This window comes from Bos indicus x Bos taurus, chromosome 12 (genome assembly GCF_003369695.1).
Source record: "Bos indicus x Bos taurus breed Angus x Brahman F1 hybrid chromosome 12, Bos_hybrid_MaternalHap_v2.0, whole genome shotgun sequence".
NCBI classification, from domain to species: Eukaryota; Metazoa; Chordata; class Mammalia; order Artiodactyla; family Bovidae; genus Bos; species Bos indicus x Bos taurus.
Window position 1 is genome coordinate 25,422,070 of NC_040087.1, and position 21,854 is coordinate 25,443,923.

The 21,854-nt window shown below is 46.0% G+C and overlaps 1 protein-coding gene across 4 annotated transcripts in view; it reads left to right on the forward strand.

Annotated features, from left to right (window-relative positions):
• Positions 1-15,338, forward strand: part of DCLK1 (doublecortin like kinase 1) — a 354,905-nt gene extending 339,567 nt beyond the window's left edge. For 2 of the 4 annotated variants that reach the window (XM_027557410.1, XM_027557411.1), the window contains one exon: positions 9,168-15,338. In XM_027557410.1, the coding sequence (XP_027413211.1) occupies positions 9,168-9,332 (165 nt within the window). In that variant the 3' untranslated portion in view covers positions 9,333-15,338. Of the gene's footprint in view, positions 1-9,156 lie in introns of all 4 variants that reach the window. The other 2 variants (XM_027557408.1, XM_027557409.1) reach the window with 2 other exon arrangements.
• The last annotated feature ends 6,516 nt before the right edge of the window (positions 15,339-21,854 follow it).

A 21,854-nucleotide genomic window follows, 5' to 3' on the forward strand; every position in this document is an offset into this window, starting at 1 on the left:
TCTTGGTAATTTGGTATTGATGGGAAATTTTGTGGTATTGCACTTATTTTAATCTTGCCTCAGCACCTCTTTCCCTCTTTATGATTTAAAAAGACATATACATTCTTTTCTATGTAGTTGTTCCTGAATATTTTGACTCCACATGTGCGCCAGTGATGTTCACTGATAGAATGTAGGTTTTATGGGGTATAAACATGTAGGAAAGAATGATCATAAAGAACTTAATTGAAAGTATTGACACACTGTTATTTTATTGAGTGCAAAATATCCATATGCTGAAGTCAGACAATTCTCAAATACATGTCAAACACATGACACTTCTAGAAACTAAAAAGCCTTGAAAATCGAGATGAATCAAGCTTGATTAAAGATGGGCAGCTCTGTGCATGGAGAGCCTGTGGCCTTGGTGTTGAGAAGCCCTGTTTTGGATCCAGCCTGTCCTACTTCCTCGTGTTGTGACCTCAGGCAAGGCATGTGTTCCTTCTCTGATTTTCAGTTTCCCTGCCTATAAAAATGAGATGGGTGTTATCAACCTTCCAAATCTGTGGCAAGAATTAAATGTACAAAAGTGCCTTCACAGACTCAGCCCAAAAGAAGAGTCTGGAAAAGACTGCTCCAAGAGAAAACCATCCATTCCACACGAGAGAGAGAGATTTTCCTGAGAAAACTCATCTCTCTCCAGAGCAAAGCATTTATTATTAAAGTAGAACCATGACCTTTTTTGATGCTGTGATTGGAACAAACTGTTGAATAAGCTGTATGTTAGATTATTCATGAATTGAGGGGCATTAAATTTTACTTTAAGTAGTCTATAGCCCCAAATCCTGATGAAGTATATGTTTAATTAAAAAGTTATCTTCTAGGGCAGAGATCGCCATGTTATAGCCAATGGGCACTGCCTGTTTTTGTAAATAAAAGTTTTATTGGAACACAGATTAGAACACATTGGAATGGATTGGAACACATCCATTCACTCATAACCAACCTATGGCCACTTCCACTCTACAAGGGCAGAATAGAGTAGTTGTGTCAGAGAACTATATAGCCTGCAAAACCTGAAGTATTAATTATTCACCCTTTCCAGAAAGAAATTTTCATCTCCTATTCTAGTAGGAAAAGATACCACCTGGTGGGCTTGTTAAAAACTATATAACCACCACCTGGTGGAATAGAATGCCTGGCACAGAGTATGTGCCTCAATAAAAATTTGCTAATAAATAAATGATTGAATTTTCCAAGGAGGGGACCATTAATGGAGAAACCTTGATTTTTGAGGATAAATGTGTTTTTTAAGAGTTTGGGGTATCTGAGAGCCTAAACAATCAAATCACATATGAAATGCTCCACAACTGCATTGACCCAGGAGTAAGGTTTTGGCACAGCTAAAACAAACAAAAAACTCTAATAAAAGGAGTCACCCCTTAACCCACTTGCTTAGTAAGTTCTAAATTTCCATAGATTTTCTTAAGATAAACTATGCCTGCAGTTGTCCTTTTGTTTATTAGCCTGATGAAGGAAAAAACAACATGGCAGCCCTGCTTAACTTCTGCTGTGAGACAGTCAGGCGTCATAGAGCAGAGGAAGCGTATGAATTCACCCTCTAGAAGCCTGAGCTCAGCAAGGGGCTATCATTTTAACCTTCTGATAGGAGGCCACTAGAAACCTTCTGCAGAGCTGGACAAGATTCTGTTAAGAACCAGATCAGCGGGAGGAGCCTACGTTTATGAAGTAGTAGAGAAACCTGGGGCACCCCTACCCCGGGACATGAGAAATCCCAGTTAAGAGACTGGAGCCTAGGAAAGAGCTTCAAAGGCCAATAGTTTCATTCCATGAAGTCCCCCTTTGTCGCCTTCACTTTAGGGAAATACCATGTCTTAGTCCAGATACTGTACAACTCCTGGCGAGACCCCAAAAGGGTATTAAAGCAAAACAAAATAAAACCATAATAAGTATGGCTGCGAACCAAAAAAAAGAGAAATGAGTAGGGTGATATATCAATTGAGGTGTCAGCTTAATTTTACTAGCAAGCAAAACATTTCCAAAGTGGCAAGCGAATCGTAACTCAGTCCCCACAGAGTAAGGGCGAGCGAAGGAGAGGGTTCCTGAGATTAATGCCCTAACAGCTGCATCCCCGGCTCACTCTCCTAGGTGGTATGAATAATGGATGGGCTCAAACGCAACATGCACGATAATGTTCTTTTATTAATGAAATGAAGACTGTTTGTGATGGCTAGCAATAAATTTAGAAATGTAAAAAAGGAGAAACAGTCACTGCTTGCCTCTGAAAAATGCAGTTACTTAGATCCAATAATTACTGCCACATCAGAAAGCATCGCCTCCAAACTTAAATGAGGTGTATCTCTTGCAGGTCCTGCATGACAAATATTTTTGATCCACAGACAGAAGGCCTGTTGTTTACTGAGAGAAAAACAGAACCCGTTCTAGTAGATTGATGGTGATATTAAGCATATTCATGGCATTTCATAGGTGGGAATTCCCCTGGGGGTGAGGCACTGTAGTACCTCCCATCATTCTCTGCACTGCGAAATAGCTCAACCGACGTGGTGGTTAGGAAACGTGCCCAGGGTCACATAATCAGCTGAGGCAGGACAGAAGGCCGGCTCTCCCCACTTCCCCCTGCTGCTGCTACCAAGGGGCTTAGGCTACAGCTACCAGGCAAGGCAAGCATTGCACAGATGTGGGTGACTCAACCTGGCAAAAACAAAGTCACGCCCCGTCTCCTGCTCTCACTTCATTTCTGACCTTCCGCCCCCCCCCCCATGCTGTATTTTTCCCATAACATAGGCCAGGTGGGTACAGCCTAGGTGTTCATGCTGCTTTCCAAATTCGAGATCAGAAAGAAGGATTTCAAAAATCTGAGTACTGTCTAGTTTTACTGTGAACAGAAGCCGCCATTGGCCAAACTCATTCGGTGAATCTGTTGTTGGGATACATTTCCTTGGTCTTATTCAAGCACTGTCTCTCATTCGCATGCCTGGTGTTACGGCATGCACCAAAACATGGTCAGTCTGAATTTCTTTACGAGCTCCAACTGCTATGTGCGTCTGCCCATGAGCTGCTGAGGTAACCGGCATGATTTTACCATTCCTCGGGTTTCACATTTCATGCAGCAGCTCCTCAGGACACCCTGATCAGCAAGGGCTTGCAGTCTGAGGTAGGAGCGTGGAGAGTCTCTTCTGTGTAGAACACGAGTGTATTTGTGGCTCCATATAAATGATATGGTCCTTTGGTCCGTTGTTGGTTCTGTTTATCAGGATCCCCCAGTCCGCTGTTAGCTGGCTGTAGCCCCGCGCACCACAGCTGTCATCATTGGGTACGTGTGTAAAATAGCTAGATCAGAGCTTCCTTTGTGGTTACTACTGGCCAGCTCCAGCATCTCAAGAGATTGCTTGCTCACCTCTAACCTGTAATAATTAGCACCAAAATGTGATAATGCAGGCTTCAGATTTTCTTACGAGCGTTTAATGAAGTGATAACTTACTGAGGAAACACTTGGGAATTCCACAGCAAGTCCATCCATGTCTATTGTATGAGCTGCAAACTGTGAGCAAAATAAACTCATGAAATAACAAATCCGTTAGAAAGTCTTAAGTTTTAATGGAACATCAAGGCTGGGGACAACCTTACCTTATAAAGACAGGCATTAGGGAGGAGAGACCCTATTTGCTTGATATCTGGGAAATGTTTGTGATTGAGAAAGAGGAGAGCAGGCTTTCAGAAATGGTTGAAAGAGCCTGGAATTTAAATCTATGAGGCAGCACTTTAAAGGGAAAGTTATGAATGTTTTCTGGGGAGAAAATTACCAATTGGATAATAAATATTTTTGTAGCATTGCTCTTAAAAATTATGTATTGGCGTATTATTCTTCTTTGCAGAATTCATCTGTCCTTAACTACCTGTAGGGGCTACAGAACTTAGCTGAAAAACTTGAGCAACGCAGATTTTAGAGGAAAGTTAATTTTATAGGCACAATTAAAATTCCAAAGAGATCATATATGACAGAGCTTATTGTGATAAGACACTGGACCACGATCCAAGGTTATTTAGTGGATAAATAGGAGTATCAGAGATTATTAACTTTATCTGATGTAAGCATTTGATCATATCTAAAACATAAACTGCATTCTTAAATATTAAGACTCACAATATCTTTAACTTCTTATTCTTTTATACTATAGAGTTGCTTGGAGTTCTGTTTTGTTGTTATTCAGAAAGTATATAATCATCTAAAACAACATAATTTTGTATTAGCTAAGAGATATTTAATATACCCTTCGATGTGTGCCACAATTGGCTAGGCAGTCTGGAAAATGCAAAGAAGGAGCTTGCATAGGATTTGGAAATGATGCACAGAAAAGACCTGGGTGTAGTAAATGTCCAAAGTCTGGTCAAGACAACACTTGCCTGAGGAATTTAGAAAGAAAAAAGTGTGATGGAGAAGGTGAGATTTGATCGAATCTTAGAAAACAGAAATGTGAGTGGGCAGGAAGCGAGAGAGGGTGATGTCAGGTTGGTGAACACCTTAAGCCAAGATGCAGAGGCGAGCATGACTGAAGCACCTGCAGAGAGCTATCAGTTAGCACTGTTGGGGTCTCACGTGAAGAAAACCCAAACCCAACTGGCTTTCAGCAAAAAGGAGAAGTATGATTTTATACAACCTGAGAGGTTCAGAGGCTGGCTGTGGCTTCAGTCATGGGTGGACTCAGTTGTCAGCAGCCTGGCTGTCTTTCCACCCCTCCTCTTTGCCTCCCTGTAATGGCTTCAGTCTGGAGCTTCACATGGTACGACCTCCAGCCTGGCCACCCTCTCAGCTGGGAGTCACTGTGAGTCCAAATCACTGGGTAGTCTCCTCTGGCCTAGGAACTGGGTGGGGTGCCCATCCTGAACAACCACAGGTCCTGGGGAACGCAGTCAGCACAGGCTTGCTTCTGGGTCACAAGCCAGCCCTGCCCCACCCTCTGAGATGGAGGTAGGGTGCCCTTCACTGGGACCACAGATTGCGGGAGCGGGGGATGTCTGAAGGGAAACGGGCATGGTTAACTATAAACAGAACAAGCGGGTGCTGTGTCTGCTAATGGGGACACTGGGTCTCCTGACATCACAGGATTATTTTGAGTGATATTAAGAACTAGATGCTGGAAAATTTATTGTAAGCACATTGTGACTTCTAGGACAAGGAGTTTGACTGCATGAGGAACTGTAAATAAATCAGTCGTGGGCAGACTGACCTGTCAGCTGGGTGCGGGACGGCCCGGGGGTTGGGTGTGCAGGAGGAGGGAAGTCCCAGGACCTCTGTTGTACTTGTCCACAGTTCAAAAGCTGCACGTCTGAGAGCATCTTCTTTGTGCTGTGAACTGTGGAGACACAGACAGGATGCCCAGACCTGATCCTGCCCTCCACAGCGTCCGCAGAGTGGCAGGGAAGACTGCCTCAGAGTCGGTCACGGTGCAGGCAGGATGCGCGGTGATAGCTGTGCTGGGCTTCATGGGAATGCAGAGAAGTTCTTAAAGTGAAGCTCAGTCCCTCAAGGCGGAAGCAGAGTGAGCAGGGGCCCAGGGAGCAGAGGCCTGGGGGCAGTGACGTCCTCTGGATCATCTCTGAGGGCAAGTGTGTTGGGAGCCCTAAACCCTGCTTGTGGAGCCTTTGAGAATATTGAGCAGATCTGGGTGGGTTGGAAACTGCCCACCTGTCATCATGCCCAGGTGTCCCTCGAAGTTCACAGGCCCAGAATGGGACTGTACACGCGGGGAACCCTGGCCTGCTGTCCCTGAGAGAGTCCTCGGGTCTCTGGCATGGGAAAGCCCTGGGCTTTTGGCCTTGGATGCTGCCTGTGGTCTGTGTCTCCTCCCCAGCTCACTGTGGCTGGGGACTGAAGAAGGCAACCCCTGGAGTGCAGTGGCTCCTTCGAGTTCTGTTTCAATAGACTTTAGAATCAGTGGGAAGAAGCTGCCTGAGCCGGGAGGAGAACCGAGTTCTGTTCCTCCTTGGTGACAGGGGCGGGTCTCTCCGCATGCCTGGGCCCAGGCAAGGCCCCGGGCAAAGAACGCTTTACAAATGCTTTCTCAATGTGGAGTCTATACATACAGCAGAAACAACCATCACACCCTTTTCCATGACCTGTGATCGTGACATGCTGTGTTTTCAACAATAGAAAGTGAAAGTGAAGTCGCTCAGTCGTGTCCGACCCTTTGGGACCCCATGGACTGTAGCCTACCAGGCTTCTCAGTCCATGGGATTTTCCAGGCAAGAGTACTGGAGTGGGTTGCCATTGCCTTCTCCAGGCGATCTTCCCAACCCAGGGATCGAACCCGGGTCTCCCGCATTGTAGGCAGATGCTTTACCCTCTGAGCCACCAGGGAAGCCCAGGAGCTGCTGTCAAGATCCTGGTGACTCAGCACAACTGAAAGCCTAGGAGCATCTGAGCACCGGGGCCTAGCAACAAAGGCCAGCGTTTAAAAGCTGCTCACTAGAGAAGGTGGCAGGAGGGGCCAGAACTGACCACTTAAGTGGGACAGAGCAAAGGGCTGGCCAGGCAGAAGGACAAGGAAGGAAGAGAATATGATTTGCCCCTGAGAGCATCTGGAGAAGTGAACGTGAACCTAAGGGAATGGTGCCATACAAGCTGTGAGTGCACAGACAGGGCATTGCAGTGTCGGAGTAGAAATCGCCTGTCAGTGGCTGCCGCCAAGAGCAACTTGGAGTGGTTGAGTCCATGATGGGGAAATGAGGCAGATGTGGAGAAGGTGCTAGTGAGGGAGAGAATGCACTCTACATTCTAATGTGAGCTGGGTTCTGCATCGCTTTCCTCTGACCTGCAGTTCCTTCATTTTAAAACATCTTACATTGTAAAGAGAACAAACAAACCTCCACCTTATATTTCTGGGAGTCTTTGCTATTTCGAGAGCATGTGCACTTCTGTTTTTACCTTTTAACAACTCAGGAGGGCGGCAGGGAGCGGGGTTATTCTTGCTTCTTATTTACCTGAGAACTGAGTAAATGGTTCCCACAACCAGCAGTGGACTGAGCTACTGCTGCTGCTAAGTCACGTCAGTCGTGTCCGACTCTGTGCGACCCCATAGACGGCAGCCCACAGGCTCCCCCGTCCCTGGGATTCTCCAGGCAAGAACACTGGAGTGGGTTGCCATTTCCTTCTCCAATGCATGAAAGTGAAAAGTGAAAGGAAAGTCGCTCAGTCGTGTCCGACTCTTAGTGACCCCATGGACTGCAGCCTACCAGGCTCCTCCGTCCATGGGATTTTCCAGGCAAGAGTACTGGAGTGGGGTGCCATTGCCTTCTCCCGTGGACTGAGCAGGACTCCAAATATCTAACTCAAAATCCAACGTGCAATTTTCTCGGCAACACTGGGGAACCTGTCTGCTAGTCAGTAGGTGTTTGATGCCAGTGATTTTTTCTTTCTCAAGAAGGTAGAAATATTTTTTATAACCAAGAGAAGAGTTTATATTACTCTGGACTTAACTACAGAGTGGTGTTTATGTACGTCAGACTAAATAGACTCCTGCTTTTTTATGTTCAACTCTACACAAACAGAACATTTTCAGTTTGCTTTGAAAGCAAAATACCATGTGTTGTAACTTTACAATGTTTTAAATAAAGTTAGGGATTTAAGTTTATGATGCTGAAAAATATCAAAAAGTCGGCGGGCATAAGACCAAGAGGGCCTCACGTATAAGTACGTGAGGGCCCTTAAAAGTTCTACAGGTTGGTGAATCAAAGGTAGACATTTCAATACTTATTGAATTATTGTATTAAAAATCCAGTGAAATGAGAAGGGAATTATTAAAGTTTATCTTCCTCATCAATTTACAACACTGTTACTCAACATGTGGGTAGTTTTTAAAGCCAAGCAGTTCAGCCTAACGAAGCCATTTACTGTACTGGTTCTACACACTGCCTCTCTTTCTCTCTTTATTACTTCATTTTGTAACTTTGATTGCCCCATTTTAGATCTAAGATTGCTCTAATGCTACACTGCAATTGTATGAGGGGCTTAGTTTTCACTTTGTTCTCAGAACCCGGCCGGCTATAAATTTATCTCTGTTCTTTGAAGAAGTTAACAGTAAATTTCCAAGAGGAAAAATGGTGGTATATATCCCTGTAGAGGAAAAGTAATCTCTTAAAAGCAGAATAACCTCCAGGCTACATCCTTTTAAAGAGGGACTTTCAAACAAGGATGCCTTCAAACTTTTATGTGTGTTCTGTATTTTTCTTCAGGCTTTGTACCTGCTCTCCTGCTCTCTGTGTAAGGTTTCTCTGTAATGAGCCATCCTGCTCACACCCATTAAAATCTGTAATGAAGCCATGCCCTTCCCAATCCTGATGTCATAATAACTTCCAGAGCACATCCTGGAGACGATCCGAGGTTTCCTCCGGAAAAGGAGGCAGGAGTTGGAGTCCCTGACGCTGAACCTCAGTTCCGTAGATTCCCATGTACTACAGTGAAAACGAACTTTGTAGAGGGAAATCCATGGGAAGGTTTCCATCAGGTTTAATTGCATTCAGAGCAGTTTTCAACGTCAGAGCTGGTTCATTCAAATTAAACCCACCCTTCCCACACTCCCTCGTCAACAGATAATAAGATCATTTAGAATGAGGAGGTGCTAAAATAAAGGGATGAGCTTGTGGCTCAGTTTCCGTGTCTGACAACTTCATCACCTCTCGTCTTTTATTATACAGCTGCCTGGAGCTGCATGTTGATGAACGAGGCACTGCCCGGTGTCCTCGCATGTCAGGCGCACAAGCCCTGGGCTCCCGTTTACCGGCGGGGCTGGGGGAAGGGGGGTCTCTGGATAGGCTGGGAGCAACCAAGGGTCACAGATGTGGAGCTCAGGGAAGTCTAGGGAGGGCGGGCGAGAGGCTGAACATCATCCATCCTGCCTGTGCCTGCGATGTCACCACGAGGGGCTCGCAGGAGCTGCATCTGGGGGAGCAGAGGGCACCCCAGCAGTGGTGACTGTGGGCACCGTAAGTGAGCCATTGTGGACGGTTAACTTTAGCCAGCATATTTTTCTGACTTCAGAAAGTTCCAGAAAGTGTCGTGCGTCTGTGTGTGTGTGTGTGTGTGTGTGTGTGTGTTTGCCGTTTCCTTCGGCCTAATTGTCCTCTTTCTCATTTTATGCCCCTGCTAGACCACCGCTCTTGATAAGGAGAGGCAGGTTTTCCGACGAAGACGCAACCCGGATGTGAGGAGCCGGTACAAGGCCCAGCCAGCTCCGCCGGAACTCAACTCGGAGTCGGAAGACTACTCGCCGAGCTCCTCCGAGACTGTTCGCTCCCCAAACTCGCCCTTTTAATAAGACCCTTTTACTCGAAGTCCTAGCTTAACCCTTTGAGACTCTGAGGTTTGTTTCCCCCACCCCCAAATTTATGTCAAACAGTTTCATCTGATCTACCTAGCACTCAATGCTTGAATGGCCGAGCAGAACAGTGTGTTTTTCTGGTATTCTTGTAGCGATTTCCCTTTTGCTGAATGAGACTGTGACATGTTGTTGGTGAAGATGACAACTTGCTGCTAATTGGGTCCTCAAAGGGTTAAGGCTATTTTGCGACTTTTAAAATGTAGAAGCAATGAATGTTTTCATCAGTGGAGCTAGGCTCTGCAGTATGTAACATAGCACGTGTTAACCCTCTGAGTGCATGGGATTTTATGGAGAATGCTTGAGGGAATCTTTCGGGCCTCTGGATTTATATGCACATGTTTCTTGATTTTGCTAGAGATTAAGAGGTTATTAGATGCTGAGATGTCCAGACAGGAAGAGCGTCTAGCATGCTGTCTTGCTTGTCCTTTTTTTGTGGGTTTAGAACATGGCAGGTTTATAACTTAAGCATCAGCATCCCTTTCCTCTTCACAATCCTATTAAGAAAGGGGCTTTTTTAAAGAAAGAGGTCTAACTGCCAGCTTCCCTGAGTCCTGCATCCCAAGTGAAGGGACCTGGGTCTGTGGCCAACAGCCTGACCCAGGATATAGACGGTGGCCCCCCTCCCCCAAATCACCTCCATATGAAGACGTGCTGATGACGCCCCAGAAATGCTGCTTCCACTTCAGCTGCTACTGCTGCCAGTGCAGACCCTCAGGAAGTCACCATAGCTTGCCCTGTACTTGGTGAGTCAGGGTCTGCCTGCTCAGTATGAAACATCTACAGGAAAAAAAAACAAACAAACTGGTGGAAAAGAGCAATAAATTGCCAGGTGCTCTACAGGGCTGGAATGTCAAACAGGAAGAGGCAACAAGACCCTGTTCTTTGTCTCATCTGCTTTTTTCACGCAGTTCAGTCTTCAGTGTGAGATCCACACAGAGTATGAAGTCCACACACACAACATGAAGTCCATACACAGGAGCAGCGCCCGGGACTAGGCGCCCAGAGGCAAGTGCTTTGCAAGGTGGCCAAGGAGAAAGCAGAGTGGACCAGCAGTCTAGAATATTCTCAAAATGCTTTTTAATAAACCATCGGTGAGATGATTCCACGTGCACCTTTAGGTTACTTACATATAGTCTCAGGGAGAACAGGATGGGAGAGCTAGAGGGTATCCCTGAGGATAAAACCTCCGCTCCCTAGGATGACCTTTATATAGCACTGTCTTTAGCTGTCCAGAGAGAGATGCTATTTTCTTTCTTTGGTCCAAGTCCTGTCCAACAGCTGTATTTTACTCCTGTTTCCAAATCTTTCTCCCTAGCCCTGTGTCTCCCCTGGAGTGTGTTATGCTTGGAATGGGGGCCCGCAGCAGCCTGCGGTCACTGCTTAGGTGCTTAGGGAAGAGGCTGGCCGGGGTGTTTGGCAAGGCAGGGTTTGTCCCAACTCAAATGTCCTCCTGAGGTTTGCTTCGCTCCCTGGCCGGGAAGACAACCATGATGGCTCATGAAATTTGCATCTAGATGGCTGGACAGCACTCACTGTCTCTGCTCTGAGATGTACTTTGACACCTGAAAGTCTTGAAATGTGTGTGCAGCACTCCCACAGTCAGTTCAGACACAGATCGGTCTTCAGTGGCCACCTTTTACTCTTCAGCTGATAAATGTATGGTCTCTATTACTATCGATCTAAAAATCACAGCATGCCATGACTTCTGCACCATGGTCCCCACCCCGCCCCTCGCTGCCCCCTCCCCAAGTTTTTGACTCTTTCACCTTTAGGTTTATCTCTTCTGTGTTGTCTTGCCATGTAAATATTGGGTCATTTACTGAGAGCACCCCCACCTGTTTTTTAAGAGAGTCCTGAAATCTGACACACAACATCACAAAGTAGCACAAATCAGTTGGGTTTTCTGGCGAAGAGGGGGCGGGCAGGATGCCAGGAAGGTATGGTGTAGGCAGATTCCATACAGTAAAGTACTCAGAACTGGTCAGAAATTACTGCTTTCTCTAGAACTAGAGTTCTTTAGAAAGCAAAGCACTATTCAAAGTAAGACGAAGGAGCAGGTTCCTAGATTGGCCTCAGTTATAAATGTGTGAATATGAAGAAAGCCTATGTGCGGAGACCTACCTGCGGTAAGACTGTGGTTTTCCTTGGGCCTCCCTGGTAGCTCAGTTGGTAAAGAATCTGCCTGCAATGCAGGAGACCCCAGTTCTATTCCTGGGTCAGGAAGATCCCCTGGAGAAGGAATAGGCTACCCACTCCAGTATTCTTGGGCTTCCCTTGTGGCTCAGCTGGGAAAGAATCCACCTGCAATGCGGGAGACCTGGACTTGATCCCTGGGTTGGGAAGATCCCCTAGAGAAGGGAAAGGCTACCCACTCCAGTATTCTGGCCTGGAGAATTCCATGGACTGTATAGTCCATGGGGTCACAAAGAGTTGGACACGACTGAGCAACTTTCACTTTACTTCACTTTCTTTCTCTGAATTAATTACTGCTTTTTCCATGGGCATTGTGTGTATGATGCCAGCATCTAGTGTACATACCTTACAGTGCATGGCTCAGGCCTTTTTCACCCAAGTCTTGAAGGACTGTGGACTGTGTAAAGCTGTGGCGTGTTTCCCATAACACTGCAGAGGGGCCGCTCGGAAGAATGCAGGGCCGTTCAGCATGGGGATCCCAGCGCATCGCTGCAGAATTTGAATGATCTATGCTGAATAAATAGTGGAATGAGACCTGTCAAGTAGAAATATTGAGTAATCAGATGGAATGCAATCTTTTCAGCACTAAGCTATCGAGATCCTGAATGTCAGAGATGTACTCAGAGGGTTAACAGACAAGCACAAGGCATGCTGATTACGTGGGTGTACCCAGACTGCTTTTGCTTCTTAGCCAGTGCTAATTTTTTTCACGACATTCTTGGGATAGTTCAAGTTTGAAATAATTAAGTGGTGGTGTTCTTTAAGGAATTTCTATAACCAAATTGATCTTATTTTTTATTTCACTTTATTAGAGAATAAATATGTACCATTATGGCAGTGTATCTCTGTACTTATCAATTTACTCATTGCCACAAGTGTCCCCATATTTTTCTTTTCTATGTATTTAATATAGCTTTTATGGTGGTGGCCTGGTGATGGGGACTGTCTTTCCTCTATTGATACATGACCAACCATATGGTATTTTCAAGGGGAATTTTAAGATTCATTTTGTTTCAGTTTTGGTAGTAGACTAGTTAAGGAAAAACTCTTTCATTACTTGCATCATGTAAACCATCTCTGTAGATGAGAACCGTTCATATTGATGAACACATTTTTTTTTTCTCAGCACTGTAGCAGAAACCATTTATTCTCATAATCAATGCATATGTGATTTGCTCCATATCGTTAGAAGGAAAAGTAAGATTTCGGTCATGGAAAATGTTTTTTCTGTAGCCCTCATCTGATTTTACACGTGGTGCATACTAAAATAAGCAGAGAAAAAAATGCAAATAAACTACTGAAAATGCTTGGTGTTCTGTATTCAGTGAGACCTTCCTAGAACCTGCTCAGCACCCCCATGGGTGGTGCTCAACAGGCCCGTCAGATATTGTTGAAAGAAAGCAATATATCCATAAATGAAGGCTAAAATTGCAATCCTTTACCCTTTGAGGCATATTTCAGTTGGAAAAAAGAAAAGAAAAGAAAAATTGGCTTAACAGAGGGTCACAGAGCTACTGTGTGACCAAGGCTCACGCACGTTAAATCATGGCTGTCTGCTGGCCAGTGGCGCCCATTACACAACTCTGTCCCCGTGCTGAAGGGCAACTGTGCTTGAGGGAGAGCTTTCTTCATATTATTGTGTTGCCCGATAGCCCTTCTCTGGGTCAGGATCTGTCAGCATTTCCATGATAAACTTCTGATTTCAAAGGTTTTTAATTTGATCATAAAAAGGTGCCCCAGGCTGAAGTTTGCTATAGAGGGCCTGTTCCAAAGAATGAAGGTTCACTGCCTTCTTTTCTCTGCCCAATTCTGCAGAGAAAAGAATAACCAAAAAGAAAAAAAAGAAAATCTGGTATGTCTCCCCTCTTTCCTTGTAATTTCAGAATTGTGGAAAGCACCATGATCCAAGATGGTAGTTTAATATAATTATTCATTTGGGTATGGGTTAAAAAAAAATTAATGAGTCACCTGGCATATATTGTAGATAACATATCTTTTCTATAATTTGTAAATCATTAATTTTTTAAACTGCTACATGATTTGGGAGGGGTGGGGGTGGGAATCCAATCAAAGATTTTTTTAAAACTTGAAGTTGGTCAGTTCAAGGGTTAGCCTTTCCTGTGTGTTGTCTGCCATTTCCATTAGGAGTTTGGGGAAAAAATACTCTCAGACAGACCCTTATTTTGCATGCAGTGATAGAGGGTCAGATATGTGCTTCTTTGGGAGATACGGATTTCTTTAATCAAGTTTCATGAAGCCATTCTAGTCTGTTGGGGAAAATAGTGATTAAAAGCACTTCCAAAATTAACATTTTTGTCAATTCAGATATGATAAGGCGTGCATCAATGGACACACTTCACACATTTTTTGGTTTAAAGACAAAAAAAAAAATCAATGAAACTTGAGAACACATTTGATCACTGCAAATGTGCTTTAAAAATTGGCTCAATGGTGCTTATACATGAAACAGTAACAAATGGGGTCCCTAGGACTGTCAGAAGGAATCTTTCATTTGTATGTAATTACATACTTGAGGAGGAGGTGCTTTTAAAGCAGTCTTTCATTTTTTAATCATCTCAAATATGCAACCATCCATCCAGTAACATTAAGGGTCATAAACTGGTGGGAAACAGGAAATTCAGTGTAGAAGCTTAGGATGCCTCTGGGTGAGGTGGTCTTTATTTCCCCCTTTGGTTTTTTGTGTGTGTGTGTTGCTGTTGTTGTCGTTCATGGGCTTCAATGCTGAAGCTATGCGATCATTTTTCAGTGAGTGAGCTTCTAACTGGCAGGTGTTTTGATCACGGGGTTTGCAATGTCTTGCCCTTGGAGACAAGTGAGGGCTCTAGTTTCATTCTTTTTCATAAAGGAAGTGCAATCTCTGTAATTAAATCCTACCTGTAAATTTCCTCGACATTCTTTTTTGGCCCACTGACATGAGACCCTTAATGTTGCTTCAGTGTAAAATTGTATATTTTTGTCTGTGATATACTTTATTAACTTAAAGTAAATAATAGTTCTAAAAGCCTTCACTGTTGGTATTAAGAGAAAGTAGGGTTTTAAAAGTGATGATAAAGATGCTATAATGGCAATTCATTCCAGTCCAATTGAATGCGGTAAGAAAAAGACCTTGAATAGTTCTCTAGGGACAATTTCTCACTGGCCATTGACATTAATCTTTGATGTATTCTTAGAAAAAAATTTTTTAAAATTGAAATTGGTCCAAGGTTAGAGTCATATCCTCGATAACTATTTTTTTTTTAATTTTATTAGGAAATTAATAATAGTCTTTTTCATTCTGGGTGAAAGAAAATTATTAAAGGATTAGTTGAGTGTGAAATTAAATAGTATTTTGCTCATGCATACTGAAAAGGTGGGCTCGGAACTTGATGTATTTAAACAAGTTTCTGAAAGGTTTCAATTTGGTGCAAGAAAAAAAATTCAATGTTTCCTTTGAAAATACTGAATTTATCAATTGCTGCATGGATCAGATGGCACAGGTTAATCTTTGATTTTCAAAATCTTAATGAAGTAACTATCAAATGATTTGTATCCATGATTAAAGCTGGAATGAGATCTGATTTTTTTCCTAATCTCTCAGTTTAAGCTAATAAATGTAGGTTAATGTGGATGAAATCATCTGTGATATATTATGTTCATTTATCAACTGAGCTTTTTTGATGTTGCCTGTTTTTATGTAAAACATGTTCTTAAAGGTTAATAAAAGAATAGTACTTGGTGTATGAACTACTACGTAATGCCCGAGCTCCAATGTCCACTCCTCAGTTCACTCTGCCGGAATGGAGTAAAATTTCATTTCAGTTCAGTTCATAATTGACACATTCAGTCCACGAAGGAATAACCCAGCTGTGTTCTTGGGGGGAATTCTCTCTATGCAAGGCTTTAAAAATTAGTCATGCGGTCAGAGTGTAGCTTTCCCACATGTCCTTCGTGGCAGAGTGTCTATTTCATGAGCATAATTCAAAAACAACTATTCCAAAAATGTCCCTTTTCATATATTACCTTCCCGCCTGGGCCAGTGACTCGGATATACACAAAGAAATCAAATACCATTCAGCCCGACTTTATCCTTCCACCTATCTGCCCCAGCTCTCCAGAGAAGAGTGTTGTTTTATCCACTACCCTGTAAATTAGCTGCTGTTTTTTTTTTTATAGTGATGTCCTATTAGGCAACCCACGTGTGATATTGACCTGAGAGAAAATTGCAAAAATGTACAGCGGAATCAAGTTCTTTCCTACGTGAGTTGTTCAGAGATAGGAGGTTGAAAAGTCGGCCAGCAAAAGTGATTCCAGGTCCCCTGGTGTCCTATGAAGGTGCCAGAGGATCTCGGAGCACTTGTAAAATTAGCGATCCCCTTCCCAGCCATCTACATGCGGCCGCTGCCGCCGCGGCTGTTGTTTTGCCTTTTGCTCCTCTGCAGTGAAATTGCTAGGTCCTTTCTAGGCTTTCAGGGCAACTGCTGTGAAACAATAGCGAAAGTGATTGTTTCCTAAGGACCATTACCTTGTTTTATGAGGCTGGCAGTTTCCCCAAAAACCTGCCATCAGAAAAAACAAAAAAATTGCCCCGACACAGAAACGTCAAACGCTACTGGCATCTCTGGGATTGAGGAGGGTAATACTGCCATGTCAGGAAACTGGGAGATGGGTGTTCCAGCGGGGCGGGACTAACGTTCAGTTAAGGAAGTTTTGCACATGGAGGTAAATGGGTAACAGGGAAAGCGGCATCCCGGGGAATTCCTTACACACAAGAGAGGCTCTGCCTTGTCTTCGAAGGTAGCCAGCTTCCCCAGCTCCAGAAGGGGCACCGAGGGAAGACGGGGAGCCCCGCCCAGCCAGCTGGACCAGCCAAACTCACGCTGGCCGCCAGCTCTGCGACAGATGTCCTTGCCAGCTTGCCTGCACATCCAAATCGTTCATTCAAATGTTTCTTGAGTAAGTGCCAACACCGCACTTACTGGGGCACTTCACTGGGGTTTAGAAAAGAAAAGGGAAACTCTGTTGTCCATTTTCATTTTTACTATGATCAGAAGATGTTAAAGACAAGGACAGGGGTCTCCAGAAGAAAGCTTTGCTATTTATTCTGAGACTCCTGGTCTGGGGTTCAGACAACCCGGACATCATCAGACCCTGTGGTTACAGCAACTTGGATTCTCCCACTCGAGGATGTGTTTGCCATCTGCCTGTTCGGTGGTGCCCACACCCTGTGATACCCTTGGCTCTGCTCCTGGCCCTCTGAGGTAGAAGGCCTCCCAGAGTCCTCTCCTCCCTTCGTAATTAGCACGCGATTTACAGCTGTCCTAAACTAGCACATTTATTCAGCAAGCATCGTCCAGGACCTACAGTGAGTGACGCGCCGTGGAGGCGGAGATGAACAAGACACAATTCCTGTTCTTGAGAATCTCAGATCTGGTGAGAACTCTTCTCTGGATGCCCACGAGTTGGGGCACCTGATTTATTACTCACAGATGGCCGAACTCCAGTTTGTCGGGGGCCGAGGCACCCCTACCAGCCTGAGACTGGCCCTTTCAGCCTGCTAGGTCTGCAGGCCAAGCTTCAGTCATGCGCACACGCATCTGTGGCTTGCTCTCTTACAACAATTCAGAGATCTGTGTGTTGCCCTTAGAAAGCCCCTGGAAGGAGGCAAAGAAGGGGAGGAAAGCGGAGAGCAAGAGTGGGAGGGAAGGAAGGAATGACAGCTGCCAAGACTGAAGCTGCCCGGGTCTTAGGACCCAGAGTGTCATTTGAGGGTAAGAATACTAATATCTCACAGAAAAGTGAAAGTGAAGTCACTCAGTTGTGTCCGACTCTTTGCAACCCCATGGACTGTAGCCTACCAGGCTCCTCCATCCATGGAATTTTCCAGGCAAGAGTACTGGAGTGGGTTGCCATTTCCTTCTCCAGGGGATCTTCCTGACCCAGGGATCGAACCTGGGTCTCCCGCATTGCAGGTGGACGCTTTACCCTATGAGCCACCACAGTCTCAGCTCAGAGTCTCACAGTGTGCTCCTCAAACCCAGTCCGAGGACATGCTCTGTAGAATCACAGGGCATACCTTCCTGTAGCTTTGACATGGCTTTGGTCTCTTCACCAAAGTGAGTGGACCCCCCTTCCCCGAGACAGGATGAGCAATAAGATCCCACCAATGGCACCGTCAGTGCATCTCTTTAGGAAGCAGAAGGTGAGGTGTTTCCCAAGAATGGTCTAATTCTCACCCCTCACTGCCCATTGACTTCCGGGAACTTCTCAGAGGACCTGCAGCCGGTAACGGGATTTCAGCCTGGGGGACCCTCTCTGCCATCCGCCCTCAGGGCACACCCTCTAGTCCCATTTCCAGCAAGCCCCTGTCAGGCGCCAGTCCCATTTCCAGCAAGTCCCCTGTCAGGCTCACAGGATCCGTCCTGGGATCACGAGATGGAAGATCTAACCGCTGGGGTCTGGTGTGGGAAACCAGCGAGCAGAGGGGCGGCACCCAGCACGGTCAGGGCTGTGAGGAGAGAGCCGGGGTGCTCCGTGGGCACTCTGGGAATTCACCTCACTGAGATACAGGGCTGGGGGCACTCAGAGGAGGCTTCCTGGATCAGGTGGCCCTAAGGGAGGGTCTGAAGGAGAAGCAGAGATCAGCCAAGAGAAGGAGAAATGTGCTTCAAACTGTAGGAACGGAGAGAACACAGCGGAACTCGGGGAGGGTAAGATGGAGGCTACGGCCGGGCCTGAGGAGGCCAGGATACAGCCCGGGCAGTGGGCCCCTCACACCCTCAGCTGGCACACAGAACAGGCGTGCGGGCCGGCCCATGTGGTCCACTGAAAATGTGGTGGGTAGAAACGAAACAGCCCAGATGCTGGGTCCCCAGGGCTGGTTAAAGGAGGAAGTGAAGCCGGGTGAACAGCACTTGAGGGAGCAGTAGAGACCCTTCCTTTTCTGAAATAATACGAACCCTGATGGATCCCTCACCGCAGTGACAAGAGGGCAGCCTCCCTGTGCAAACAGAGGACCTGGTCATGTGTTAACCCCTTCCTACAAGGAGTAGAGTCTCCAAATCCCAAAGCTTCTCGGATCACAGTAGGGGAAAAGAGTCACATCATTCTCTCCTGTGTTGCTTCACCGCTGGGGGGGAAAAAAAAAAGGAAAAGAGAAATCCACTGACCCTGAAAATAGCTCTCTCTCTCCTCCCTCCCGGACAAATCCACATTATCACCTTTCCCTACAGCGGGGTGATAATTAATGTTCCACCCGAGAGAGGTTTCGTTATTCCATCAGAATTACCTATTAATTTTCTGGATTCTTCCAACGAAGCGGTGAACTTGTCATGAAGGGCACGTTGTTCAGAATGTGAAATATCCTTTCATTTTCAACAGGTAAATCAAGGCCAAGTCAACCTAGACATGTTTAATTTCCTCTCTCAACATGGTTCCCTCTGTTCTCACGGCTGTGGATGTTTCTTTTTTTCAAGAACATTTTCTAAGTTCTCTGCTCATGCTGGGCAAATCGTTTGGGCTTCGTCAATAGCTTCTATTGTTTCCTAGCTTCTCAGTAGAGGAAGGTTCACGCTGTTTTCTTAAACTGGAAAACTGAACATTTCCTGCTCAGGATGGGAGAGAGACCTCATTCCAACACTTGCATCCACTGATTGTCTCAAGGGACGTCTCCTGCCCAGTGGTTTTGTGGGTTCTCCTGATTTGTCCACACCTTGGTGTGCTTCTCTGCAAAAATGTTGTCAATGGGTATGTATACCTGAATCCCTCTGCGTCTCACAACAGGGCTTCCCTCTCTCAACAAGTCTGTACCAAAAATGTCTGAGGAAAACACACCAAGGGCAGCCCTGCTGGAGAAAAGAAAGTGAAAGTCGCTCAGTCGTGTCCGACTCTTTGCAGCCTCATGGACTATACAGTCCATGGAATTCTCCAGGCTAAAACACTGGAGTGGGTAGCCCCCTTCTCCAGGGGATCTTCCCAACCCAGGGACTGACTGCATTGCGTGTGGATTCTTTACAAGCTGAGCCACCAGAGAAGCCCAAGAATACTTGAGTGGGTAGCCTATCCCTTCTCCAGGGGATCTTCCCTACCCAGGAATCGAACCAGGGTCTCTTGCATTGCAGGCAGATTCTTTACCAGCTGAGCTACAAGGGAAGCCTAGAAGGCAGGCAGTTGTCACCTGAGTAATCAGGTCTCTGGAATAACAGAGCTTGAAGCCTTGCCAGCCTGGAGGTCTGCTCACTACTGAGCCTCAGTCTCTGTAGTGTCAGCGGATCAGAGCCTCCATGAGTCCCTCTTACAGTAGCAAAGGTGCCCTCAGACTTAGAGGATCACTTCTATCCATCACAGTGAAGATTATCCAATTCAGCTCTGCCTCCCACTTGCCAGCAGGGAAGAACTTTCTAGGTGAGAGGGAGGCGAGGGTCTGTTGGGCCAAGTCAGGCCTCCTTGCACAGGCTCTTGCCTCCTCCCAGCGCTCGGCTCCACTCATTGGCGTTCCAGCAAAAATAGCCCCATAAACCCCTCCACAGCCACATTCATTCACCCCAAGCTGTAATCTGCACCCCTCCTCAGAGGCACATCTGTTTCCTGAAAACCAGGCGGTCACTCCACTATAAGCATCCAAGGTTTCGCTTCTCCTTAATGTGGCCCTATATCCAGACTGACCTCTGGGTAAACTCGACCCCCATCATAAGCCAGTGGGCCTGCTAGAGATGGAACTTCTCCATTTGGACATCTGCTGCATCAACATTTAGCTTTAAGAGCTCAGAACCATAACCACCGCGGCTTCTGTGCTGCTGTAGTTAGCAGGCTCCTTCCCCCTCACTCCACAGCATCCACGGTGGCGGCCGGCACCGGAGTTCCTAGTAGAATCACTACAAATTTATCCTGAAAGTATGTATGTGTGAGTGGTATGTGCAGTGTATGTGTCTATATGTATGGTGTGAACAGGCAGTGTGTGTGTGTGCATGGGTGTGTGTGTGTAGGAGTGTATGTGGTATGTATGTATGCATGTATCTGTGTGTGGTGTGAATACGTGGTATGTATGTAAGCATGTATGTATGCAGGGGTGTGCAGTGTGTATACATGCATGTGTGCATGTATGTGTGGTGCAAACGTGCTGTGTGTGAGTATATGTGCATATGGGGGGGTGATTAAAACACAAGCCCACATCACGGAGCACAGCCAGCTGCCCGCTGCAGGCAGCTTAAGTGTCCCAGGCGTTTGCCTTTGTATCACCCCCGTAAAGATGATCCCGACTCCCACAGCGTCAGGCTTCATAGTCTGTCGGGACACGGGCGCAGCTCCTGGCCAGAGCCGGCCTCCTAGGGCTCTATTTACTCTCCTTCACTGTCATCCACTTCATCCTTTGCTCCCAGCGCAGGAGGCCGCTGCAGTAACTTTAGATTTGAGCAGTCAGCTTCAAAAGTCTTGCCGTAAATCAGGGAGGCGCGACCTGGCACTTGGAAAATGAGACACCCTTTCCTCCAGACTGAGCTCCTATATTTTCAGCTTCAGGTGGGAGGACCCTGTCTGCCCACCTTCCCCCGACTCCGCCGCTCTTCACAGATATCTGATGTGAAAAGCTGCCTGCTGGCTATTGGCATCTTAAAAATGTTTACGTGTGAAATCACCAGACCATTATCTTTCCTCCACTTGAGCCCAGCTCTAACAATCAGCCGTTGCCCTCCAATATTGACTTTCTTTCTTCCTGTTGCTTTGGCTGACAGAAGGATGCCTGCTGGGACCCTGGCCGTGTCTCTGGAGAGTCGGGGGGAGCCCACTGTCCCCCTTAGCCTCATCTGGTGACGGGGTCACAGGAGGGGAAGGGCCACATTTGTAAGTATAAGCAAGGACTCATTCTGTGCAGCTGATGAATACTTCTGAGGGGGAGTGTGTGAAACTCCCCTGCTCCTGGGAAAGCATCTATTTCCTCTATTTGGTTCCAGCCATACCTAAAAGCCAAGTAGAAACCAGGGCGTCCAAGAAAGAGAATTCTCAAGTTCACGAACCACAGCTAATTGAATCCAACATGGCCCTCAGGCTGGCGGCTGTCTGAGCAGAGATCTCTTCACAGGCGTCAAGCTACTTGCTGTGAACGTTCTGTCAGGACTCCAAGCTAAGACCATAGGTCACCTGTGAGGAGGGCATCATCAGAGCTTTCCCTCCACCTGGGACACATCACTGCACAGGCTCGGGGTCTCAACAGCGTGACGTGTCTACTTAGGACATTGAGTTCCATTTCCTTGCTTGGCAGGAAATGTGGCT